This window comes from Marmota marmota, unplaced genomic scaffold (assembly GCF_001458135.2).
Source record: "Marmota marmota marmota unplaced genomic scaffold, marMar, whole genome shotgun sequence".
Lineage (NCBI taxonomy): Eukaryota > Metazoa > Chordata > Mammalia > Rodentia > Sciuridae > Marmota > Marmota marmota.
Window position 1 is genome coordinate 1,220,216 of NW_026000241.1, and position 26,316 is coordinate 1,246,531.

General features: G+C 49.6%; 1 protein-coding gene across 8 annotated transcripts in view; it reads left to right on the plus strand.

Moving 5' to 3' along the window:
• Smarca4 (SWI/SNF related, matrix associated, actin dependent regulator of chromatin, subfamily a, member 4) overlaps positions 1 to 26,316 on the plus strand; it is a 63,501-nt gene that overhangs the window by 29,307 nt on the left and 7,878 nt on the right. For 3 of the 8 annotated variants that reach the window (XM_048795101.1, XM_015489036.2, XM_048795096.1), the window contains exons 12-22: positions 1,039 to 1,152; positions 1,570 to 1,677; positions 2,542 to 2,628; positions 3,628 to 3,674; positions 5,242 to 5,408; positions 8,203 to 8,366; positions 10,482 to 10,709; positions 10,984 to 11,082; positions 11,342 to 11,419; positions 12,344 to 12,562; positions 16,546 to 16,808. In XM_048795101.1, the coding sequence (XP_048651058.1) occupies positions 1,039 to 1,152; positions 1,570 to 1,677; positions 2,542 to 2,628; positions 3,628 to 3,674; positions 5,242 to 5,408; positions 8,203 to 8,366; positions 10,482 to 10,709; positions 10,984 to 11,082; positions 11,342 to 11,419; positions 12,344 to 12,562; positions 16,546 to 16,808 (1,574 nt within the window). Of the gene's footprint in view, positions 1 to 1,038; positions 1,153 to 1,569; positions 1,678 to 2,541; positions 2,629 to 3,627; positions 3,675 to 5,241; positions 5,409 to 8,202; positions 8,367 to 10,481; positions 10,710 to 10,983; positions 11,083 to 11,341; positions 11,420 to 12,343; positions 12,563 to 16,545; positions 16,809 to 22,163; positions 23,175 to 26,316 lie in introns of those variants that run through there. The other 5 variants (XM_048795099.1, XM_048795100.1, XM_048795102.1 and 2 more) reach the window with 4 other exon arrangements.

Consider the following 26,316-nt stretch of genomic DNA (forward strand, 5'->3'; position numbering starts at 1 on the left):
GTGCTACAGCCCCTGGAAGTGGCTCTGCCACTCTTCCCGCTGGGCATCTTTCTGTAGATGTGTCCTGTTTACAGATGGGCCTTTACTGGTCTCATCCTCACAGTCCCCACTATCTCTACCACAGACCAAAATAGCAGCCCTTTTGAAGGAGAAACCAAGGCTTTCTCCAGGTCCTCATGATGAAGGAACCACGGTCCTTAGGCCCCTTCCCCAGATGCAGGACCAGATCCTACAGCTTCATTTCTTTTCAAGCAGGGCACTTCTACCAAGGGATGACCAGGAATTGACAGAAGAAAAGTTCAGGCTTTATGTATATTTTCTTCTTATATATATATCTTTTCTTTTTAAAAGAAAGAAATCAGTGTGAAGTGTGTTACATGGGCATTTTCTATGTGCTAAACACCAGCATATAGAATTTTTTTTTTTGAAAACCATAATACTGTTCTGCTACTTGCTGTTTATCTGACCGTGGTCAGAGGCTTATCTCTGTGGCCACTGTGTGGCCTTCAGTCTGATCGTGCCACCCACAGTCTCCAGACATTTCAACACTGGTCAGAGCCATACCACCCTGAACACGCCCAATCTCGTCTGATTGAAAAAAATAACTTTTGGCCAAGGAGCAGGCACCTGGGAAAGCAGTATTTATTTTACTTGGGTCTCCTCAGCCTGAGAGAGGCTTGGGGTACCTCGTGACAGACCCCTCCCTGGGAATTCTGCAGTTAAAGTCAGTTTTCTGTGTGCTCAGCCTGCTCCAGTGCTGTAGTGTTTTTGTTTGTTTGTGCTTTTAGGTTTGTAGACACACAAGTTCACATTACCCTTAGGGAAGCCATTCAGCAGGCTGCCACATTTTTGTGGGGAGGCATACACAGCATGGTCTCCCAATGCCCTTAGTTCCATCCCCCAAATTCTGTGGACAGCAGATCCGTCAGTCATACCAAGAAGGAGGGTGCACTCCTTGCCCCTGAAAGCTTAGAGCACTGTGGTCACTGCCTCCCCTCCTTTGGAGGTGACATTTGGATTTTGTTCGTGGGGCTCCAGGTGGACCTGAATGAGGAAGAAACCATCCTTATCATTCGTCGTCTCCACAAAGTGCTGCGACCCTTCCTGCTCCGGCGGCTCAAGAAGGAAGTTGAGGCTCAGTTGCCTGAGAAGGTAAGTTCTGCCTAGGAGAAGCCACTTTGCCACAGTGTACTGTCGGGTTTCCCAAGGTTGGGTATGCTCAGGGTCTCCCCAAGGTCCAGATCTAGGCCCTATTCCATCCAGCCTTTGGATGGCAACTAACCCCTGTTAGTAAGAGCCTCAGTTCCACTTCCTATCAGTGTCAATGCCTGCACTTCTTCCCTCTGTTATTAGCATGAGGCTCTAGGCCTCCAGTGTGGGAAGGCTCTGGGTTCTTGGTCTCTGTCTCCCTTGTCCCCCAGCCTCAGGGGATCCTCACCATCACCCTTTTGTTACTTAGTCAGAGCTCATGTCCTGAGGTTTTGGGTGCTTCCAGCAGGGCTTGGAGATATAGTTGGGTCAGGCGTTGGGGCTGCTGCTGCTCCCCTGAGCTCACTGTTTGCCCTGCAGGTGGAGTATGTCATCAAGTGCGACATGTCTGCTCTGCAGCGCGTGCTCTACCGGCACATGCAAGCTAAGGGGGTGCTACTGACCGACGGCTCCGAGAAGGACAAGAAGGTTGTCTCTGGGGATCCCTATTCTGCACTTCGATGTCCCAGGAGGGTGGAGCAGAGGCAGCCTGGTATTCAGGGCTGGAGTGTGCGCTAACCAGTGTGGTTCTTACCTCCATAGGCTTAATTGTGCCCTGTAAGGCCCACCTGGCTGTGATCCCAAGGGCATTTAAATAGTCATGAGTATAAGTACCAGTGGTCTTTCTTAGGGGGCACTTTGGAGACACTGGCTCCTTCCTTGGCACTGTGGGGCCCATGCTAACCCCAGTAAGGTTTGAATATTATAGTGAACCGTTCCACCCCGTTGTTACAAAGTTACTTTGGCGAGGGCATATAGTGGTAAGGAGTCGGGGTCAGGTGAGCTCTCTCTTAGGGTACCAGGCCCCTCCTGTCAGATTCCTTGATCCTGTACCCAGGATCCTAACTCCCAATTACTTCCCCTCTGTGTTTATTTAGGCCCTTTCTTCTCTGACCTCGTAGAACAGTGTGCACTTGATTTCTTCTCAGCCCAGAGCACCACCCTGGTAGCTTGAGCCTTCCCTCTACTCTGCAGCCTGAGGGACCCCTCCAGTGGCTCCCTGCAATGCCAAGGACAGAGCTGGTGTCAAAAAGCATTTGTGTTCATTCAGTTCAATCCTGCTAGCTTCCTACCCTAACCCTGTAGTATGCCAGGTGGTCTCTGCATCCCCCAGTGCTACTTATGACCTCTAGGTCTTCACATGAGCTGTCTCTGCACTCTGGGTTGTGTTCCTGGTTGCTCTGCTACAGCTGCAACCCCAGCTTCCCCAGAGCTCTTCTCCCTTTCTGCATGCCAGCTCCACCCTACCGCAGAGATAAGACCTGGTTTTGACCTTTTTGTCTGCCTCCCTAGGGCAAAGGTGGCACCAAGACCCTGATGAACACCATCATGCAGCTGAGGAAGATCTGCAACCACCCGTACATGTTCCAGCACATTGAGGTGAGGTCCCATGTGCCACACGCCCAGCCTCAGGGACAGCAGTCCCTGCTATACCCAGAGCTTGTTGGCAGCAGTTCTCTCTGATGGCCCCCATCCTCACTCTGTATGGGCCCAAAGACACCAGTCTGTGCTGAGCTCCTAGGTTGACTTAGGTTGCTTGTCTCAGATATCTGACTTTGCAAAAGTTTTTAGTATTTGGAATAGGTAATGCATGTATATCTGTCTGTTGGTTTTCTTTTTACAAATTATTTATATACATACGTATGTATTATTTATGTATGTACATATGTATGTATGTATGTTATTTACTTTTTTTTGGTGCTGGGGAGGGAACCCAAGGCCTTGCATATGCTAAGCATGTGCTCTACTACATGTGCTCATGTATGCTAATTTTAAGGAATCCAAATATTTATATGAGAGAAATAAAGTTCCTGAAACCCCTCCCTGAAAGATTCCCTGAGACTCCTCTGTAGGGATGAGCCCCAGGAGTTGTGCCACATCTGCTCTTTGGCATCCTGGCCTTTTCCATGTGGGAGAAATACAAGCGCAGCCTCCTCATTTAATCAAGGGTGTGGACCAGAACCCTTTGGGAACTTAGTACTCTTCGAGAGTCTGTATTCTTGTTTCTGAAATGTGTACATGTGTCCTTATTTCTTGGCTTAAAGTTCAGTGTGGTTGAAGATCCCTCGTGCCCACCACAAGTGCCCCTGGGGTTCTGTTCCAGGGTAGTTTTGCACAGACACAGTCCTCTTGCACTCATGAGGGTGACCAAGCGTGTTGTATATTACTTCTTCCCTTCTGTTAGAGCTGCATGAGGCTCAGGATTTGGTGTGATAAGCAGTGTTCAGCATCCCTCTCTTGGCCTTGGTGCTGCCATGGGCCATTGCTGAGTGCCTGATATGAGGGCTCCATCCTTTTACAGCAGAGGCCTGGACCATGAGGTTGGAACAGATGGCCTGTCCCTGTCCCAGCACTGACCCGTCTCTTATTCCATTGCAGGAATCCTTTTCTGAGCACTTGGGCTTCACTGGTGGCATCGTCCAGGGGTGAGAAGCTGCCCAACTGTGTAGGGTGGGCTGGTTGTCCATGTGGAAGGGTTTGCTTTCTCGCTGTTGTTACCTTTGTCCAGTTTTCAAACCTGAACATTTAGAAAACATAGAGGAACCTAAAGAAAGGAGAGGGATCTTGTATACTGAGAGTTGATCACCATTCACCCCAAAGGCAGGATTCCTGAGGCAGGCTGGCTTCTGGACCCTGCTCTGCCACCTCCTTGCTCTGTGACCCTGGATAGCTTTCTCGGTGTCTCTGAGTCTACACATAATCCATTAATACAGAAATATTTTTGTACTGTGTGAATCTGTTTTCTGCAGCATCCTTTGTAAAAGCACAGGCCACACTTCTAGGATTGAACCCAGAGGCACTTAATCACTGAACCACATCCCCAGCCTGTTTTTATATTTTATTTGGAGATATCATCTCACCAAGTTGTTTAGGGCCTCGCTAAATTGCTGAGGCTGGCTTTGAACTCATGATCTTCCTGCCTTTAGCCTCCTAAGCCACCACAAGCATGTCCCACGCATGTGGCTAGGCCACACTTCTTGAAGTCCCTGGTATTAGACATGGATGTCGTCTCTAGAGTTTCACTTTTTTTTTTTTTCAAGAGAGAAAGAATTTTTTAATATTTATTTTTTAGTTTTCGGCAGACACAACATCTTTATTTTATTAGTATGTGGTGCTGGGGCTCGAACCCAGCGCCGTGCGCATGCCAGGCGAGCGCACTATCGCTTGAGCCACATCCCCAGCCCCCTAGAGTTTCACTTTTACAAAAAGTCTTGCTACAAGTTCCTTTTATGACCCTGGATACTAAAGCAGTCTCAGGAACAGCATTACTTAATGAAAGGACAAGAAGTTTTGGTGTGTCTTGTTTTCATCGCATTGCATCATGAAATTTCTCTATGTGGGATCACCCTGTTCCTGCCCCCGAGCTTCAGTTTCCACATCTCTTAATCCAGGGGCTGTTGACTGGAAGAAATGAGAGAAGCTTCAGAGGTCCCCTTCTAAGTCTGGCAGGGTGTGGGCACTCTCCACTGTGAACATTTGTTCCTGAAGGTTCTTTTTTTTTTTTAAATATTTTTTTAGTTATAGTTGGGCACAATACCTTTATTTTATTTGTTTATTTTTCTGTGGTGCTGAGGATCAAACCCAGAGCCTCACATGTGCTAGGCAAGCACTCTACCGCTGAGCCACAACCCCAGACCCCCCAGAAGGTTCTTTAACAAGAAGGGAGATAAGGCCTGGGTTTCTGGGAGTAGCCCTGGTCCTCACTTCCTGTCCCTGCCTTATTAAAAGTCACAGCTCTTTCATTCTCAGAGGAATCAGGTTAGATGATAAAGAAGTGGTCACCCTTCTAATGTGCTCTTAATCAAGGGTGACCTGAGTTTATTTTAGTTGGGTTGAAGTGGCTTTGCTGAAACTGTAGTAGGAGGTCTGCTTGGGAGACCTCTGTGCCCTCCAGCCAGTGTGGGAACATGACACACTCCTATTCTTTAAAACACCCAGAGGTGGCATTTTTAATGTTCTGAATGTTCTTCCCTTCCTCCTGCCACGCCTTAGACTGGACCTGTACAGAGCCTCGGGGAAATTTGAGCTTCTTGATAGAATTCTTCCCAAACTGCGTGCAACCAACCATAAAGTGCTGCTCTTCTGCCAAATGACCTCCCTCATGACGATCATGGAAGATTATTTTGCATATCGTGGCTTTAAATACCTCAGGCTTGATGGTGAGTAGAAGAGAGACTTGTTAAGGGGCTTTGTTGTCCAAGGATACCCCAGCTTTATGCTTATGGGCCCCCCTCCAGTGCCACATTGAACCCAGTACCACACTGAGCTCCTCAGGCTTGGAACTGGGAGGCCAGACCCTGGAGGTGTCATGGCAGGATCACAAGCTGAGACTCTGAACACTGGCCACCTTTTCACTACAGCACTGGGAGGAAGGGGTGCTTGGCGGTCCTGCTTAAACAGGAAGCAAAAAACCCATGAAAATGCATAAGGTAAAAAGCATAATTGGGACCCAAGGGTTTGCTTGCTTTAGCCTCAGTTGGATTCAGGTACAACAATAATGCTTCAGGGCTTTTCTCCAGCTCATAGCTCCGCTCTCCTTTAACTTGGCCTCATCCTCAGGCTTCCCCTACCTGCTCCGTGTCTCCAAAGCAGAGGCAGCTCAGCTTTCCCCTCAGAAGTCCAGGGCTGTCTCTCCTTTAGCTACTTGGAGTCATGTGCTTTTCGCTGGACTTTTCACAGCAGCCATGTGGCTGCGGTCCTATCACTCACTGGTCAGGCCTGGAGTTGGAATCAGGATTGACTGTACTAGAATCAGGAGCCACTGAGGGAGAGAAGCAGATGTTGCAGGGCAAGAGCAGGAGCTTCCTCCAGGAGGCGATAGGCCCTGACCCTGTGCCCAGTGGTCCCTCTAAATATTTCTGCTTCCCCTCACCTCCAAGAAGCGCTCCGGGGAGGAAGAGGCTGGGCAAGAGGTGGCCAGCACTTATGACTAGTCGGGAAGGCCTTAAGCGAGTTCCCCACCTTCTTTTTGCCTGAGTAGTGGACAAGGCTTACCAGAAAAATGGGGTTAGAAACTAGCAAGGATGCCAGGCACAGTGGTGCACACCTGTAAATCCAGCAGCTCAGGAGGCTGAGACAGGAGGATTGCCAGTTCAAAGCCAGCCTCAGCAACTTAACAAGGCACTTAGCAACTCAGTGAGACCCTGTCTCTAAATAAAATATTAAAACAGGGCTGAGGATGTGGCTCAGTGGTTAAACACCCCTGTGTTCAATCCTCAGTACAAAAAAAAAAAAAAGAAAGAAAAAGAAACCAGCAAGGTTAAGCAGTTCCCCTTGCACAAGGTCTTGGAGACTTTACTAAGTTCATGTGCAGGGTGTGTTGCATGGCAGGATACCCCAAACCTTTGTGCACCTCCCCTGGGCCCCCAAACCTGTTCTCACTGAGGATCTTTTAGAAATGTTGTTTCATAGACTCTGCTTGCCTGGCTGATCCTGCTGTCCCTCTCTGGACCCTTACCCAAAACATGGCCTGCACACTCACTCGCCCGACCTTCAGCCCCTTTTCAGAACTCTCCGGGTCCACCTTCACAAAATGCAAGTCTCCCTTGCTGCCCTGTCCTCTCTTGGGGCTTTCCACTGCTTTCAGGCTGTAGGAAACCAAAACCCTGGCAAGGCCATGTGTCTAGGTCTCTCTTTACTATGTGCTCCAACCTTCACGTTGTCTCTCCCATCTTCTGGAGGGCCAAACCCAAGCCTTCTGAGTGCTGACCCTGTCTTTGCAGAGGACAAGTGCTTCTGTTAACTTGGCCTCAGTTGCTTCTGTAGCACCTCATATATAGTCCCAGCCACGGAGGCAGAAAGTCTATCGAAAATGCAGAGGAAGACTGGGAGCTCAATGAAGTCATGACACTGAGTCTCCTGCCATGAGGGTGATGAATGTGAGGCACATGCTGGCATCTGGGGGGTTGTTGTTCCCCTCTCTGAGGTGGGATGGCTGTGGTTGCATCTGGAGCCCAAGGAAGGGTGGCATATGACAGGTGCTTTGGCTACAGTAGGTGCTTTGGCTACAGTAGGTGCTTTGGCTACAGTAGGTACCAGCTCTTGTGCTGTGCCTGGTGACACGTGGACCAGTGGTAGGAAGTGTTTAGTTTTCATTGTGTCACCAAAATGATTGCTCAGTGCACCAAAGGCAGCTTTTGTTGGCGCCGACAGAAGCCTGAGTAGCTTAAGACATCCTATGGATACTGTAATACCAAAGATCCACATCCTGGACTGTTATTTGAAAGTCACTGGGAACCCTTGCGGGCTCTCTGCTTAGGGTTGGGAGAATAGAGCCAGAGGGATACCAAGTCCCCCTTATGAGGCTTCCCTGAGTGTGTGTGGCTCAGGGAAGAGCTCTTGCCTCACATATGCAAGGCCCTGGGTTCCATCCCCAGCATCACACACACAAAAGTAAAGCTCCCCTGCTCTCGCCCATGGGGATTCCCTGTGAACCAGCAGAGCCTGTTGCAGTAGGGTCAAGAGCACATGCCAGCCCTCTGGCTATTGGCTCATTTCCACAGCCACTATCCAACCGCATTGAGGCCCCTTGAATGTTTTTAGGAGTAGTCTTGGCGGCATCAGCCACTCTGCCTCTTGCCCATAGAGCAGAGCAGGCACTTGGAGAGGTGCCAGGGTCTGGTCATATCAATAGCACTGGCTAGGGCGTCCCTGAACTCAGGCCCAGTGCTCATAGTCCTCCCCGCATCCCATGTCACATGGAGATGCAGCCAGATTAGGGCACTGTTGGAGCCTGTTTTTATCTCCTGGTATGGGAGAGGTGCCACAGTGTAGTGATGTTCTGTGCATCCAAGTCATTGGCTAATTGTATGTCCCACTTTTGTGGATAGAGTGTAGCTTTGGCTCTTGTGGCCTCTGGGTCATGGTTTCTGCTCTTGGGAGTTCCTGTGTGTCTCCTCCTAACCCTGGTCCCCAAGCCACCCTGCTGACCTCCTTGTCTCCTGTGCCTGTCAGGAACCACAAAGGCAGAGGACCGGGGTATGCTGCTGAAAACCTTCAACGAGCCCGGCTCCGAGTATTTCATCTTCCTGCTGAGCACCCGGGCTGGGGGGCTAGGACTGAACCTCCAGTCAGCTGACACTGTGATCATTTTCGACAGCGACTGGAATCCCCACCAGGTAAAAGCAGCCAGTGCCCTGGTGAGAGAGGGGAGAGGAGCTTCCAGAAGCCCTAGAGGGCTGACCCACAAGCTTTCTTGTGGGTCCCAGGAGCTGGCAGGAGCCACACCTACCCCAACTAAGTCATCAAGAAGCAGATTTTTCTTTCTGTTTCTAAAAGTAGATACAGCCTTGTCCTCTGGTTAGGAAAGCAGCATTTCCCCCACCCTTTTTTTAATTTCTGGAATTACATAACAGAACAAGGTGGAAGGTGCTGTAAATCCCATTGGCTACATCCACCAGGTTATGGGGCACAGCTCTGCGGACTTGTTCTGTGTGGAACATTGACCCATGTGGAACAAAATCTGGGGCAGACTCTTGTTTCTTAATCACGTACTCCATGTTGGCCTCCACGCCAGTAGGTGCCAGGGCGTGCTGTTATATAGAACTGTGCGTTCTAAAGTGAGTAAAATGGTCTCTGTCTCATTATAACAATAATATGCTCTTGCTTTTAATTTTCAACGCAGATACAAATAACACAAAGAAAAGAGGCCTCTTTCTCTTCCCCACCAATCCTGCTCTTTGCTAAGCACCCTCCAGCACCTGTCTGCAGGAACACATGGATGTGCTGATTTTGACACAGTGTCTCCCGTTGGAGCACATGCCTCTTGTGTTCAGCAGCCAGTGTCAATTGCCTCTCCTCCAGAGGACACATCTCCTCCACTGTTGCATCAACTCCCAGATGTCTCGGTATATTTGGCTCCAAAACATCTTAATTCCAGCTCTGTTTCCATCTACCAGCATAGGAAACCCTCTTGTCCCTTTTGGGGCACATTTGTAAGGTCCTTCTAGCTGGGTCAGCCCTGAGAAGTGGGATCCCCATGCCTGTGGGAGTCTTCCCTTCATATTCTGGTTGCTTCTGCCCAACTATTTATACTTCCATTGGTGGGGTCCAGGTGTGCCCTCTTCTACATCCAGGTGTACCCTCTTCCACACCCTGGTAACCCCAGCATGATCAGTGATTCACTCTGTTGGGTGAATGCCCTGGGTGAACCATCTGAGGTCTTTCCTCTGATCAGTCTGGCATGTAGTTCCAGCCCAGATTCTAATGACTGGCCAGTTTCCTGAAGGATGGTCAGAGTGTGCAGATCAGCAAGTAGACTGCAGTTAAAACCCCATTACCAAGGTTTTTGAGGTCAGCTCCTTACCATCCTCCTTCCTCCCCATATTTCTCAGTTTGAGGAGCATGGTACCTTGGTGGCCCATACACTGGGCCCAGAGACAGGGTTTCAGGGAGCCTCCTTGTTCTAAACTAGGGATAATTAAAATATTTGTGCTGGGCATAGTCTCACGCATCTGTATCCCAGCAACTTATTGAGGCACTTATCAACATAGTAAGACCCTGTCTCAAATAAAATATAAAAAAAGGGCTGGAGATATGGCTCAGTGGCTAAGCACCCCTGGGTTCAATTCCTGGTACCCCCCCCCAAATTTTTTTTTCAGGAGCTGCTGTCCCAGTTGTTGGGCCACACTCTTGACACCTTTTCCTTCATGTATTCTATAAGAGCCATCAGAAGAGGGGCCGCATGTCATCACAGTGAATTCTGAGGTTGGGTCGGGAGGGTAGGCCCAGGCCTAGGTTGCACAGCAGGGAAGCATGTGGGCCCAAAACCAAACCAGGCCCTGCCACACTGCTACATGGTTTTAGCCCTGACCTCTGAGTGGTGCCTCAGTTGTTACATGGCCACACTGAGGGACCTCTGGGTCTATGACAAGGGCTGCTAGGGACATAACCCCTTGTGGTTGTCCTCTGAAATGGCACTATTGCTGAGCACCTTCCAGCACCTGTCTGCAGGAACACATGGATGTGCTGATTTTGACACAGTGTCTCCCGTTGGAGCACATGTATTTGTCAGATCCCTGTAGGGTAGAAGATCACAACTGGGCTCGTTACCTAGTCCCCCCAGCTAGGTGATGCAGGCCAGGTCACATTCCTGAGCTCTGGCTCGTGCCACTAGTGGTGAAGAAGGGTAGACTTGAGGCTGGAGGCCCACACAGAAAGAAGACCCTGCCTTCGCACCCTCCTCCCCAAAGCTTCTGCCCTCTAGTTTGGAATTGACTCTTGCCTCTCCCCAGGACCTGCAAGCGCAGGACCGAGCCCACCGCATCGGGCAGCAGAATGAGGTACGCGTGCTCCGCCTCTGCACGGTCAACAGCGTGGAGGAGAAGATCCTGGCTGCAGCCAAGTATAAGCTCAATGTGGACCAGAAGGTGATCCAGGCGGGCATGTTCGACCAGAAATCATCCAGCCACGAACGGCGCGCGTTCCTGCAGGCCATCTTGGAGCATGAGGAGCAGGACGAGGTGAGCACAGCACCAGTTCCGACCCTGACCCCCGCCCCCCCAGCGTGAGTGGTGAACGCATGAGCGGCTTTCATTTTTGTTTTTGTACCTTTTTTTGCACTCTTTTTTTTTTTTTTTTTTTTTTTTTGCATCCCTTTGGAGTAAAGGGAGTGTGGGCTGAGCGGAAAGAGGATGAGTACTTGCTTTCCCTTTGAAGTGGTTTTTTTTTCTAAACTGCTGGTGACAGACGCCGGATTGACAGCCCTGGAGACTGAAGTCCTCTATTTATCCACAGAGCAGACACTGCAGCACGGGCAGCGGCAGTGCCAGCTTCGCCCACACTGCCCCTCCGCCAGCGGGCGTCAACCCCGACTTGGAGGAGCCACCTCTAAAGGTGAGAGGGGTAGTTCAGTCTCCACGCCCATCCAGTCCTCGGCTTCTCAGCTGGGACGGCCAGCAAGGGCCCTGATCCCACCGAGCGTGCGTGTGCGTGTGCGTGTGTGTGCCTCTCGCTGCTGTGTGGGTCCCCATCCACCGCAGCCGGACTGGGACCACCAGCTCATTTCCCATGGATCGCCACTGCTCGCCTCCGAGCCTGGCCGCCGCCCAGCCCAACCCCTCCACAGTCAGACTAAAGGTTTGCAATCTTGTAGGAAGAAGATGAAGTGCCCGACGACGAGACTGTCAACCAAATGATTGCACGACATGAAGAGGAGTTTGACCTGTTCATGGTGAGTGCAACATGCTGCCACAAGGAGGCTATTCTGCCCCCCACAGCTTCAGGGTGCCCTGCAGGGTGTATGTGCCCACCCTGCCAACACCAAAAACTGTGCAGAAAGTCTCAGTGATGCCAGATGTGGTGGCCCATGCCTATAATCCTAGCTGTGTGGGACACTGAGGCAAGGAGAGTCACAAGTTCAAGGCCGGCCTGGGTAATATAGTAAGACTCTGTCTCACAATAAAATATTAAAAGGGCTGGAATGAAACACAGTGGTAGAGTGTCCTTGGGTTCAGTTCCCAATAAACTCCCCAGCGGCGAATGGACCTGGGGACATCTCCCAGTGTAGCCTGCTCATGACTCTAACTGACCCATCCTTGTTCATCCTTGATCTCCTGAGCTTGTCATAAGGACAGCCGGGTACACACTGGCCTCCATGCTGTACGTGACCCTCAGACTTGCCTGTCTTCCTGAGTCTGTTTGCTGACAGCTGTTAAGGGCTCTGCTCCCTTTCAAAGGGAGCCAAGACCATCAAGGCCATGGGACTTCGAGGGCCTCCATGGCAGGCCCCAGCCCCATAATGATGGGGCAAAATTGGAGCAGAGGTCCTCTTGGCTCGAGCAGGCCTGTGTCTTCCACTCAGGCTGTTGTAGAGCTGCCACCCTGTTGCCCCTTTCCTGGGGTCTGTGTTCCCCTCTTTCCCACCTTCTCCAGAGCCCCTTAGCAGGGTCTGTTTTAGCAGCTGCCAGGTCAGCCCCTGCAGTCAGAGCTGCTCTGTTAACTCCTGAGCCAGCAATGGCCTCTGTGGGCCTTGTGAGCCTTTGAGTCCCTACTGGAGCCTGCCCTGCTGCGCTCTCCTCTTTACTGACCCCTCTCTTCGCCCTCTCTCCCTCATTTTGCTTCTCGCTTCCCTCCTCCTCCTGCCCGCACACTGCAGCGCATGGACCTGGACCGCAGGCGCGAGGAGGCCCGCAACCCTAAGCGGAAGCCGCGCCTGATGGAGGAGGATGAGCTCCCATCCTGGATCATAAAGGATGACGCGGAGGTGGAGCGGCTGACCTGTGAGGAGGAGGAAGAGAAGATGTTTGGCCGGGGTTCCCGCCACCGCAAGGAGGTGGACTATAGCGACTCCTTGACAGAGAAGCAGTGGCTCAAGGTACATGCTGGAGAGGGCCGTGCCTTCCCCCGGCAGGTGCTGGGCAGGGCCTACAGAGCGGAGGCACAGCCACCGGGGTGCAGCCTGGGTCCAAATGCACCTTCTAATGTAGTGAAGCTGGCTTCGTGAACAGCAAAGGGTCTCTGAGGTGGGCCAGGCCCCGCACTACTGCAAGTAGGGGGACACCATGGCTCTCTGAGCAGCTCCAAGCCTATTGCCAGTCCTTAGAAGCCCTCTGAGTGTGAGGGTTTACCTCTTCATAAGGTTAAGAAAATGCTGCCACAGTGCTGTGTTCCAAGCACCTGTCGCTAGAGAAAGCATAGTGATAAATCAGTCCGCAGGCGCCCTGGAGGTGGGCAGGAGTGCCGACTTGGGGCAGGACCAGGCAACTCCGTATCAGGCAGGCTGCCCCCAGGAGCTGGCCTCTCGCCAGCTCTGAGGAAGGAGGGGATTATAAGCCTGAGGTCTGCTGAGCTGTCTGGCTCTGCCTGAGGCCACTGCTGCTTGTGGAGATGCCACAAGTCCTCATTTCAGCAGATGGCAGCTGTTCCTGCCGTAGCAGCTGCAAATGGCTGAGTCAGAGCTTTGGGTCCTGCAGAGGTGGTCTCCCCCAATCTGGGGAACACTCCATCTGGCGTCAGTAAGGTTATGGTAACAAATCAGACCCTCCCCACTTCGGGGGCTCTAACTATAGAGGATGACTAAGAGCCCAGCCAGCCTGGAGTTGCATCTGGGCTGGGCGTGTTGAGCATACATCCCAGGATTAGTGATGAGGCCCTGCAGTGTGGCCATGCAGCCCCAGCCCCTTCTGGAAGCTCAGAACATCAGACTTGTGAGCCTGCCCACTGCACTCTGCACAGTGGGAACTGTGAGGAGACCCCAGCAAGCTAGGAAAAACTTAGGGTGGGTGCTTGCTTCCCAGGATACTGTAGGGCCAAGAAGAGGGATGTAGGCCCAGCCTCAGACCTATTTGGCAGCCTTTGTGCCTTTTAAATTTAAAATTAGTCCATCTGCTGATTTTGTGTTATGAGGGGTAATTTATAGGCCATACAGATTACCCTTTTGAGATATCCAATTCAATAATTTTTATATATTCCCAGAGTTGTTCAGCCATTATCGTAGTCAGCATTAGAACATTTCCTCCCTCCAGAAAGAAGCCTTGCTCCAGTTTAGTATTTTGCCTTAATTCCTTTGTCCCCCCCATCCCTGGGTGACAGCTGATCACCTACCTGTCTCTCTTCTCTAGTTCTGCTGTCCTGGACCATTCCGATCAGTGGCATCATGCAGTGTGTGGTCCTGTGGAGTTGGGCCTCTTTTGCTTGTAACATCTTTGAGGATTTCCGAGTGGTAGCATGTACTTCATTTTTTTTTTTTTTTTAAGAGAGAGAGAGAATTTTTAAATATTTATTTCCTTTAGTTTTCGGCGGACACAACTCTTTGTTTATATGTGGTGCTGAGGATCGAACCCGGGCTACACGCATGTCAGGCGAGCGAGCTACCGCTTGAGCCACATCCCCAGCCCTGTACTTCATTCTTATAAGGCTGGATAATATTTTTATCATGGATCGTGCCACACTTTGGTTTTCCACCCTTAGTTGATGGACATTAGGGTTGTTATTATTTGAGTGCTGTTCTTAATTACGCTAGTGTAAACTTTTCATGTGTGTGTATGTGTGTGTGTGTTATAGATGAACACAATATCTTTGTTTATTTTTATTTTTTTTTATGTGGTGCTGAGGATCAAATCCAGGGCCTCACCGTACTAGGCGAGTGCTCTACCACTGAGCCACAACCCAGCCCACCTTTGCATATTTTTAAAATGTGCTGCCTTTTTATTAAGTTATGAGAGTTGTTTGCCAGAGATTTGCTTTCAAATACTTCTTTTCCAATCTGTGGTTTCTCTTTTCAACTTTTTCATGGTTGGCCTTTTTCTTTTTTTGGTGTTGGGAATTGAACCTAGGGACGCTTTGCCACTGAGCCATATCCCCAGCTCTTTCTATTTTTTATTTTGAAACAGGGCCTCATAAAGTTGCTGAGGCTGGCCTCAAACTTGGGATCCTACTTCCTCAACCTCCTCTGAGTCACTGGGATTACAGGCATGTGACATTGTGCCTGGCTCATGGTGTCCTTTGAAGCATAAAAATTTTTTGTTATACTTACCATTCATCTATTTTTTGTTTGCTTCTGCTTTGGTGTCATAATGTAAGAAAGCACTGTCAAATTCAGAGTCACAAAGATGTACCCCTTTGTTCATTTCTAAGAGTGTTGTTCTAGCACCCTCTGCTGTGCTACTGGTGGGTGTGTAGCATTGGTGCCAGTTTTTGGTAGCTACTCTGGGTGCTGTATGTACCAGAAGCCGTCAGGATGCTCTGGCTGTTACCCAGCTTAGCCAACCCCTTTCCTTCATTGTTTCCCGTGGCTGCTGTGACAAGTGCTCCAACCATGGCAGCTTCATAAATCAGAAATACATTTTTTTGCTATTTTGGAGCCCAGTCTGAAATCAGTGTGTTGGCAGGTCATGAAAGCCACAGTGGAGGGTCTTGGCTTCTCCAGCTTCTGGGGGCTCCAGCAGCACTTGGCTTTGTGCCCACTGTACTCTGGTCACTGCCTCCCCTTGGCATGGCCTTCTCTGTCTTGCCCAGCTTGTTGCTTTCTATCTCTCGTGAGGACACTACATTGGATTTAGGGCCCACCCTGGCACAAGGTGATATTCATTTTCATCCTGAACCGATAACATCTGTACAGACTCTGTTTTCAGGGTCGCATTCTGTGGCCTCAGATGTGGGTTGGGAGGATAATCGTAAGCCCTCTTCTCTTCCCTGGGATGCAGCAGGACCTTCGGCCTCAGTCCTTCCTGCCTGTAACATCCCTTCCCTCCTCCCTCCCATTCTCCTTCTGCTCTCAGCCTAACTACATCTCCTCCAGGAGGCTCTCCCAGCCACCCTCAGACCCCACTCACTCCTTTTCCTCACCTCACCATACTTGTCACCAATTTCCATCTCCCTTTCACATGGGCAAAGGCCCCACTTGGTTCTGTTCTTTGCCAAACCTAGTGTCCAGACCTGCGGGCATTTCTGATTCCAAGATTCCCTAGAAACCTGGCTTCCCATCCCTTGGGATAAAACATACCAGTTAATTATTATTATCACTGAAAATTAATAGTCAGGGATTCCTGTAAGGTTAGTACTGTTCAGGCTCATGTCCTTTACCTCAGCAGTTCACCACGAGGAGTTTGTGTTAATGAGTCAGCTGTCAATCATGGCTTGACTTAGAATAGCCTAAAAAGGGGGCGGGGGAACAACTTGAAAAACTTGGTCTAGGGGTATGGCTCAGTAGTACAGCACTTGCCTATCGTGCCTGAACCCTGGCACGTTCTATCTTCAAAAATGAGAAACCAAGCAACCTAAATACCAAGAACAGGCCAGAGGTTAACCTGTCCACTGATAGACTGAGCAGACATAGGAAAGTTATTCTGTGGAGATGACAGGAAAAAATCCATGACTCAGCACCATGGCATGTGGGCAGTTCAAGTGTTCTCAGTGGAGCAAGCGGGGGAACAGGAAGAGACGGGCTCTGAAGGTGACAGTGGTGATGTTTGAGCTCTGTGGTTAAAATCAGCAGTTCCATATTCTGTGTAATTTATCACGACTTGAAAAAATTGGTGGGAATGCATTTGGCAGGGTCGTTGATCATGACAGCTCCAGGTGAGAGGATTTCAGAATTATGTCCCTCCTGGTCTTAGTGCGGTGGGATAGGACCCCCTTCACTGGCAAAGAACAGATTTTTAAGGCTGGCTTGAGTGGGGGCTTTTGAACACTGCCTGGAAACCACCCAGAAGGCTCAGTGTGTGCTGCACCCCAAGCCAGCCACGCTGGGCGGATGATGGTGTGGGGCCTCCTCCCTGCCCCAGCCGGGGCCCCAAGTATGCGTCGCGGCCTCTTCTTGTCAACCTGGGTGCTGGCTGTCCTATTTTACTACTATTGACCCTGAAGGCCATCGAGGAGGGCACGCTGGAGGAGATCGAAGAGGAGGTCCGGCAGAAGAAATCGTCACGGAAGCGCAAGCGGGACAGCGATGCCGGCTCCTCCACCCCGACCACCAGCACCCGCAGCCGGGACAAGGATGACGAGAGCAAGAAGCAGAAAAAGCGAGGGCGGCCACCTGCCGAGAAGCTCTCCCCAAACCCACCCAACCTCACCAAGAAGATGAAGAAGATCGTGGATGCTGTGATCAAGTACAAGGACAGGTAAGTGGAAGATGGGCTCGGGCAGGCGCGTCGGGGCCTTTGCGCTCCAGCCTCCCGTGTACAGAGTGTGGGTTGTGGTTAATGGCCCTTTGCAGACAGTGGATTTTTGTCACACCACTTATGTTCTGGAACAGGGAAGCATGCAGCCATATGGCCATGAAAGGGAAGATAACACGCAGTAGTGAGAAGGGGCAGCTGTATGGGGTTCAGAGGAGGTGACATGTGAGTGTTCTCCGAGGAAGAGACAGTCTAGTCGGCCTGCCTGGCAGCAGCAGGTGGATCTGGGACCTGGTGAGATTGAGGAGGGATGCAAGTAATGCTTCTTGGTGGCTGTCCGAGAAGACACACGCACGTTCCTCCCTCTCAGGGCAAGGTGCGTGCAGCTAGGCGAAGGTCCGTCCCTGCCACCTCGGGGCTCACTCTCCCCCTGCTTTCTGCTGCTTGGTATCTTATTCTTCTTTCTGATCCATGCTAGCCAAGACTGACCCCATAATGGAAGGCTTGTACAGTTTGAGTTTATAGTGACAGTAAATAGTGGGTCAAGAAACTAAGCATCAGAGTTTGATTTTTTTTTTTTTTTTTAATAGTTGGACACAATACCTTTATTTTACTTATTTATTTTGTAAATGGTGCTGAGACTCAAACCCAGGGCCTCACCTGTGCTAGGCAAGCGCTCTACTGCTCAGCCCCAGCCCCAGCCCCAGCCCCAGCCCCTGGACACAATATCTTTATTTTTGTTTTATTTATTTTTTATGTGGTGCTGAGGATTGAACCCAGTACATCATGCTTGTGAGGCAAGTGCTCTACCACTGAGCTACAATCCCCTTTTTTTTTTAAATTTTTCTAGTTATTATTAATTTTTTTAGTTGTTGATGGACCTTTATTTTATTCATTTATGTATATGCAATGCTGAGAATTAACCCAGTGCCTCACACATGCAAGGCAAGCACTCCACCACTGAGCCACAACCCCATCCCAGAGTTGGATCTTTCATAGGGAAAATGTCAAGGTGTGAGCTATCATGCCCAAGTGTGGAATTTTAGGGAGTGGTGATGGTTGTGGTACCTCATTGAATGAGTACAAATTGTCCTTAAAAAGACTAATTTAGTATCAGAAGAGAAACAAATAATGAAGTTCACCAGCTAGATCTGTAAATATAATAGTAGGTGTTTTGAAAAAATGTATTGATTCTGATTTGCAGACTTGTATCTGGGGCAAATTCCACAAAGAAAGAAGTAGAAGGATAAGATAGCGGATATGCAAAAATCTAATGAAATAGACCTTCGGAGGTGTTTTATTTTGGTTTTGGAGACAGAACCCAGGGTCTCATCACATGTTCTGCCACTGAGCTGTCCCTCTGTTGATTTTCTTGAGAAGGAAACTTGAAATTACCACAGTGAAGTAGACCTTCTTAAGGTCGGTGAGGAAGGTAGGCTGGGCTTTGTAGTCAATCCTGCCAGTGTTTTAGATTATCTACATAGAGAAGAACCATCTTGACGCCCACTTTCCACAATACACGTATATTCCTTTGAAGTGGATTATGGAGAGAAAACTGAAAGGTAGAAGCAGTGTTCTATGTGTCAATTGAATGAAGATTGAGTCTCTGTAACAAAAAGACCACATACCCCAACACCAGGAGTTTGCATGGGGAGATCAAACTGTGGCAGCTCGTGCAGTTGGGATTATGATCACAAAGGACAGGATGGAGGCAGTGCTGAGCGTGACTGCTGCAGCACATCATGCAGAGGAGGAGGACGATCAAAGCTGCTCAAGACAGGCATCAACTTTACAGAAGGTGGTCACCTTCTCCTTACTATAGTCGTGGGGGATAAAGTCTCGTTCCAGATCTTGAACTTAATCTCCTTGTCACTATTAAAGCATGAAGTTGAACACTTTCTGAAACCTGCCATGGAGGTGGGATATTGTTGGTAGACAATATTTTTTATTGTCTCCTGTTTCAAAAATAAATTGTGCCTAGTGAAGTTAGGTGACTTTTTTACACCTTTAAAGATGAGTAATTTTGGTGGAGTTAAAATGCTGTTTTCATTCTGCATTTGTGTAGTTCAGTGCTTTGTTCAAAGTTAAAGTGTTTTCAGAAACTTCATTTAAAACTTCATTTCAAAGGTTTTTCAACCGAATCCAGGATATTCTGAAGATGGAAGCCTGTGTGTAAAATGCTACCAGATTGCATGAAGGAACAATAAACAGTTTTTTTTTTTTTTAAATCAATGTTCTAAAAGAATCCATGGGAGATCTTCATGTCCTTTGAGTAGGCAGTCTTTTCAACAGGACACAAAGCCATGGGCCATTAACCACTGAAAAATTAGACTTCACTAAGATTAGGAATGTTCCGCAAAGGACACTCTTATTATGACAGTGATGATCCACTCCATAGACTGGGAAAGACCAGCTACTTTGAAGACCGACAGTGAATGTGAAGAGCCGCCACCGGGAAGGACATGCTACTGACTGCTCAGCATGGTGAGGCGCAGCCCTCATGACACGCACACCGCAGCCCCCGGAAGTACACATCAGAACCAGAGCTGCCGCCTCCACAGCCAACAGGAAGGCCAGGGCTCATGCTGGCAAGGCTGGGCAGCACCTGGACCTTGTGTCCTGCTTTCCAGGAATGGGCCATTCTCAGCAGCATCTAATCCTATCATCTCCTCCCAAGAGCCCAGTGCATGTCCCAAAAGAGGAATCAATCAGGCCAGCGTCCATCCTTAGGAGGACAGATGCTCATAGTCCTTCGATGCAGAGATTTTTTTTTAAGCCTCCTGAGTAGCTATATGGGGAATCCTATCTTTTTGAGTGCAGGAAACAAGACACTAAAGAGTGCCAACAGTATACTTCTAGGTATGTGATTCATGGACTTGAAAGTTAAACCCTGTATACAGGGGAAAGCAGCACAAGTGTGCTCCTGGGATATCAGGAAAATTCTGGATATAGATGTGAAAACATTCCTGTCTGGATACCTCAATTTAAACAACAACACAAAGACCTAGAAAAAAGTTGTGGATGTTTCTCAGAGTAAATATTATTTAAATTATTATTCTGGAGCTGGGGATAAAGCTCAGTTGGTAGAGTGCTTGCATCACATGCACATGGTCCTGGGTTTAATCCTCAGCAACCCCCCCCCCACACACACACACACTATATATATATATATATTTTTTTTTTTTTTTTCCATTCCATGTCTCATTAGCATCATATTTACCTGTTTAGCATGTGACGAGAAAATGGCTCACCCAGCTGCTGAACATAATCCTACATAATCCTCTCCCAGCCTAGGACCTGAGATGATAAATCAACAGGAAGGTGAAAGTAACTCCTAGGCTTTGTGAAGGGACTGACTTGTTGAGACAGTCCAGTTGCAGGACATCCAGTGTGCCAAGAAGACCAGCTGTGGACTTAGCTGCACTCCTTGCTTCTGTCTGACTCATGGGGCACAGGGGTCCGTGTGTGGTTTCCACATAGCCTAGCATCCTCCTGGAACAGGTGGATTTGCAGAACTGGGAGTTACCTGCTGGGCATGGTTGATGCACATCTATAGTCCCAGTGACTAAGGAAGCTAAGGCAAGAGGATTACAAATTCAAGGCCAGCCTCAGCAACTTAGTGAGACCCTGTCTCAAAAAGGACTGGGGATACAGCCCCTGGGTTCAATCCCCTGTACCAAAAAAAAAAAAAAAAACTGCGAGTTACCGACAGACCAAGAGGGGACCATAGAGAAATGATAAGTGGCACAGCACTTATCACGGGAAGCCTGCAGAGTGGACTTGGAGGAACACTTGGTGTGCACTCAGAACACCATTCCCTAGAATGTACTTTGCTGGTGGTCACACAAGACGAGGTCTAGCTGGACACATCAGCTAAGGAATGGGCATGCACGTGGGCAGGTGATGCACATGTGGAATCCCATGGGATCAGAAGGCAGGCGTTTGCAAGTTAGAGACCAGCCTTAGCAACTTTGCAAGACCCTGTCTCAAAAACAAAAAGGGCCAGGCATGGTGGCACACACCTGTAATCCCAGCGGCTTGGGAAGCTGTGGCAAGAGGATCATGAGTTCAAAGCCAGCCTCAGCAATGGTGTTTACACACAAAAATGACTCATTTAGCAGATATTTCTGACATCCTTAACTAAGTTTGAAACTACGAGGGTAAGCCAGGATAGGGCCAACCTGTCCCTTGTGAAGACAGGGAAAGTCTGGAGTCCCCATCCCTTCTACAGCTCTGAGGTTCTCTAGGATACAGGACTCACTGGAAGCTGTTAAACTCATGTTATAGATTAAAGTCAGCCAGAGGAAGAAGCATACAGGACGGCATCCAGGAGACTCTCCAGCTGAGCTTCCAGTGGAACCGCAGTTAGCGCTTTCCTAGAAGCAGTGAGACAATGAAGTGTTTTCAACAGGAAAGCCTCGACTTTTGGGAGGAATTTTCTGGGATCAAGTAGACCTGACTGACAGCCCATATGACTGACTTCCAGCCTCTGCAGGTCAAGTTGATGCCCCATGACCCAGAGCTACCACCCTAAACCACCTTCAAGACATTCTAGGCCTAAAGCCACAGAGGAACAAGGCTACCCTGTTGGGCATGACATTTCAGGGGTTCAGAGATTCCTTGCAGGATCTTAGGACCAAGGCCACACCTTATTTTGGGACAAGATAGGTTCTTTACACTTGTTAGATACCTGGAAGGTTCCAAGCCACCAGCCACCATGGCAGGGGGTATTCACAAGCCATACCTGGTGCCCCTTCGCCCTGTATGCCTGGACCACACCCAGGAGAACTTGAGAGGGATAAAATGAGACAGAGCATCGCAGTTCACTTTTTTCTCTCAAAAGTTTCTGTTGCTTGCTGGGCACAATGGCGCATGCCTGTAATTCCAGCAATTTGAGAAAGAAGCAGAGACAGAAGGATCTCAAGTTCAAGACTAGCCTGACCAGCCTGAGCAAGACCCTATCTCAAAATTTAAAATAAAATGGTCTCCATGTAGTGATGCATGCCTGTAATTCCAATGGCTCAGGAGGATAGCAGGTTCAAAGCCAGCCTCAGCAACTTAGTGAGGCCACAAGCAACTCAGTGAGACACTGTCTCTAAATAAAATAAAAAGGGCAGGGGGAGAGCTGGGGGTATGGCTCAGTGGTTAAGTGACCCTGGCTTCACTCCCTGGTATCAGAAAAATAAATAAAATAAAACAAAAATGACTAGGGATTTGGGTCAGTGGTAGAGCACCCCGGGTTCTATTCCCAGAACCAAAAGAAAAAGTAATAGTCTATTCCTTTCCAAAAAAGAAAATTAAATGTTCAAGGAAACATTTGGACTTTTTGTTTGTTTGGTTTTTTAATTTGCCTTCCAGAACCCTCTAAGCCACTAAGTTCTATGAGCTGAACGTGGAGCCTGAAGAGGGGAGCAGTCATCACAACTCAGTTCTTTGTGAACATTGAAGAATGATTGGGGCCGCCTCATTTGAACTAATGTCAGGAGCCTGCCTTATCAAGCAGGAGTGCATGTTGCTGCTTGTACCATACCCGGTGACCTTAGGTGGCAGCTGCTTGTACCTCAGTGCAATGGCACCTAAGGGACAACAATGGCACAGCCATGTACCAACTGCTGTGTTGCAGCCAGACATTCATGGAGAGGCAGGGGTGCCCTTCCTCTCAGTTGCCATTCCAGATGTTGCTTTTGATTTATGAGGTGGAGGTTTGGCCCCCAGGCTGTGTTGACCCTGGCAGAATTGTGCTTGATATCGCCTTTGTATGACTCCTTCAGATGTTTGCAACCGTCTCGCTTAGGAAACTCTCCCTTCGCTCGTACTCCAACTCGTGGCCAGTGGGCCAACTCCTCCTGAGGCTCCCTTGCTGCATTTGGGGGCACTCCCTGGAGTGGTGTGTGCCCAGCCTCTGACACCGAATACAGCGGGTGGATTGAAAAGACACTTTGTACTCTGGTGCTGCAGGAAAGGAAGACGGGACAGTTCTGCAGGTCCTTGTGCCTAGTGCTGGTCAGGGGCTAGAGGTCCTTCAGTGGGAAGGACCACCTAAGCAGAGCCTGATGAGCAGGTCCACTGGAAAAGAGGCAGAACGAGTATCACAGGCAGAGGGGACAGTGTGTGCAGAGAGCTGGAGGACACTGGCTTCCCAGGGTCAAAAGAAGCTGAGCAAGACCAAGGGGCTCAACAGGGACTGAGTCCATGCCAAGGAATTCCCAGGGGCCCCAGGCAGAGAATGCTTCTTGTGATTTGAAATCTCAAACCACATTAAGGAACTTCCAGAATCAAAATCAGAATGGTGCCTTGCAGCCGGGCACAGTGGTACATGCCTGTCATCCCAGCAGTTCAGGAGGCTGAGGCAGGAGGATCATGGGTTCAAAGCCAGCCTCAGCAACAGCAAGGATCTAAGCACTCTGTGAGCCCCTGTCTCTAAATAAAATACAAAATAGGGCTGGGGATGTGGCTCAGTGGTTGGGTGCCCCTGAGTTCAATCCCCAGTACAAAAAAAAAAAAATGGTGCCTGGCATGTGCAAGGCACTGGGTTCCATCCTCAGCAAGAAACCAGAATAAAGAAATTAAATTGGAAGTAGGGATTTATACTTTGAAACTGAAACATGTGCAAAGTTAGGCATGGCTTTGAGGTCAGGGTTAGACTTTGTCAAGGCAGGGTGTGTGCCGCCAGATAGTATTTGGTTCCCTTGGGTCCTGAAGAAGCTGTTTGGTAGCTGGTGGCCAAGGCAGCAAGTAGGTGTCCTGTGTGCCCCCTTGGTGCTTTTGGAAAAGTTTTAGCAACACAACTGCTGGAAAGCACTGCCTCAGCAGGCCCGTCAAAGGAGTATCCATTGAACCCCTTCAGTGCTTCCAGCCACTGCTGGCTTATTGGGCCAGGCCAGGCAGGAGCAGAGGAGCTCCACCACGGCGCTGGCCTTTGGGGAGACCCCTTGCTGCACTGCAGGCTCTGTGCAGCAGCAGAGGGCCTGGGTCTCTGGAATTTGACCAGGAGGAGGCCATGTTAGAGAATGTGCTGCTTGTTAGGAGATGTGCATGGGCTCTAAGGTAAGGAGCAGGATGTCTACAGCTGGTATCGGGGCTCGGGAAGATGACATACATACAAACCTCCCAGGCTAAGCCTGGCCAGGGCTCTGAACCCCACTAGGCAGGCCCTTGGGCTCCCTAGGCCTCTCTGCAGTTCTCTGCCGTACCACAAACCTGGACCACTTCATGGAGAATCAAAAGTGTGTGACTTTACAGAGCCGAAAGACTACTCTTTGGACAAGAAAAACACAAGACGTGCAGATGGTTAGGCCAAGGTGTGCTCTGGTGAAGGAGGTAAGAGGCTGTAGATTGGGCATGCCACACTCCTCAGGCCCCAGGCACGACCCTCCAAGAAAGGGAGCAGGGGGAGGATGAGTGGGTGAGGGGTCCCTTTTTGACAGGTCAGGAAAGCTTCAAGGCTTTCTGGCCCTCAACCTTTGGAGGAGGACTTTTCGGTAGCCCGGGGTGAGTGGGTAAGCACACTCCATCAGGAAGAAGTGGCCCTCTCTTCCAGGTATGTGGTCAGCATTGTCTGGCAGCTAGCCTCAACTTGCTACATGCCAGCTCTGACCAGATGAGGGTTTCCAGCTGGTGAGCCCCAGATAAAGTCAAGGGTCCCATGCCCAAATAATACCTGAGGCAGAGGGCTCAGAAACTCATAGAGTAAATCCCAGGAAGCCTGTGGCTGGGTTGCGTGTCTAGCTGAGCTGAGGTTCTGAACTTGCCTTGGAATTTGTTAGAAAAAGCTCCAGCTGCCCTATTTGTAAGGCTGACTCCATCCTGGGCTGCATGCCCTGTGCTAGGGACATTATATGCTCCCCGCCTCCAAATCAGCAGCTGTTGTATAAAAGTTCAAAAACATAAATACACATTTAACATAACGGCTTAAGGCAGATAGGGACCAACATAGGTGTAGGTGTCTGGCACCCAGGGGAGATGGATCTGGGTGGGCAGCCCACACATGTTTTTTTCTGCCTGCCCCCCAGGAGTGTCTTCGGTTCAGCAGCAGGTCCCATGTCCTGCTCCCTTCCCCTGCCAGCATTTGCCAAGCACCTGCATATGCCTTGTGGGCAGTACTTCAGTTGTACATCCTCCAAGCCCATACCCCAACACTCCCCTGCTCCTCCTGCTAGACCAGAGCACCCTGAAAACTCCTGCCCCCCAACCCCAGTGTCAGGATCCTTCTGTATTTGCCATTTCAAGAGGACCTTGGGCATCTTGTGATTGTCACTTGGTTTGTTGCCGGTTCAGAAAAGGAACTATGCATCTGGGGCTTCTGGCACCATCCCTGCAGTCAGGCCTTGTGTGCTCGACTCCAGGGCTGCCGCCTGGGGGGCTGCAGCTCGCTTCCACCTCTGTCTGCATCACTCCCTGGTCTGGAGAAGCGTTCTTGACATGGCCACAGACCTGGGATCCCACCGCGCTTTTCCTGGAATGTGAAAGCACAGTCCCTGCCTGCCCAGTGGTGTTGGGGAAGCTGCCGCGGCATACGTGCCAGGTAGATGCCGTGCCTGGGTTAGATCCAGATGTGCCACCAGCAGAAGGGAGGGTGGGTGTCAGGATCTCATTATGAAACCCATAATAAAAAAGGGTGCTCCTGGACACATGGTCGGCTCATTAGAATCTATCAGCTTGTCCAAAAGTTGGCTCTTTGGGAACTGTGCTCATGGGAACTGCAGCCAGGCTGGCTCTTGGATGGGCAGACTCCAAGCTGCAGCTTCTGCCTTCTCTGTACTGGAAGAGTGCCGAGGTTGCAGGCCACTGTCATGGGGAATTGTGTTTAACTCGTACATGAGTGAAATGAATTTTTCTGCAAGTAAATTAATCTGCTCTAGATTTCTCATTTTTTAAAAATTCTCAGGGTGCTTCTTAACTTCATAATGTGTCAAGCATTGAACCTAGAAAATTGTTTTGTACTAAGAACGTACCTCTTTTATGTTTCATTTTTTAATTGTATGTGATTGTCCTTCAGACTATTGTTCTACTACTGAATCAGTTTTGAAAATCCTGAGCTGTTCTTTTCTGGGACTCTTGCTGGTTCTCTATTGATTTCAAGTCGAGAGAGACTGGTCTCAGCCAGGCACAGTGACGCACAACTATAATCCCAGCGGCTCAGGAGGCTGAGGCAGGAGGATCACAGTTCAAAGCCAACCTCAGCAACAGAAAGACGCTAAGCAACTAGATAAAATGCAAAATAGGGCTGGGGTGTGGTGCCCCTGAGTTCAGTCCCTGGTACCAAAAAAAAAAAAAAGAAGATCGGTCTCCAAAACAGAGAGGAGAGGTCACAGAACGATGGTTTGAGTGGACCATAGGAAGGTGAGTAGAGCTGGAATCCTGTGTTAAATGAGCCAGGACCACTTCTGTAGTGAGCAGACAGGATCTAGGTTGAGCACCATCTTCATCTGATTGCTTTTGCCTCACTGAGGCCATTAAAACTCAAGGTATGATGCTGTGATCCATTTGCAGTGTCTGCCATGGCCAGAGG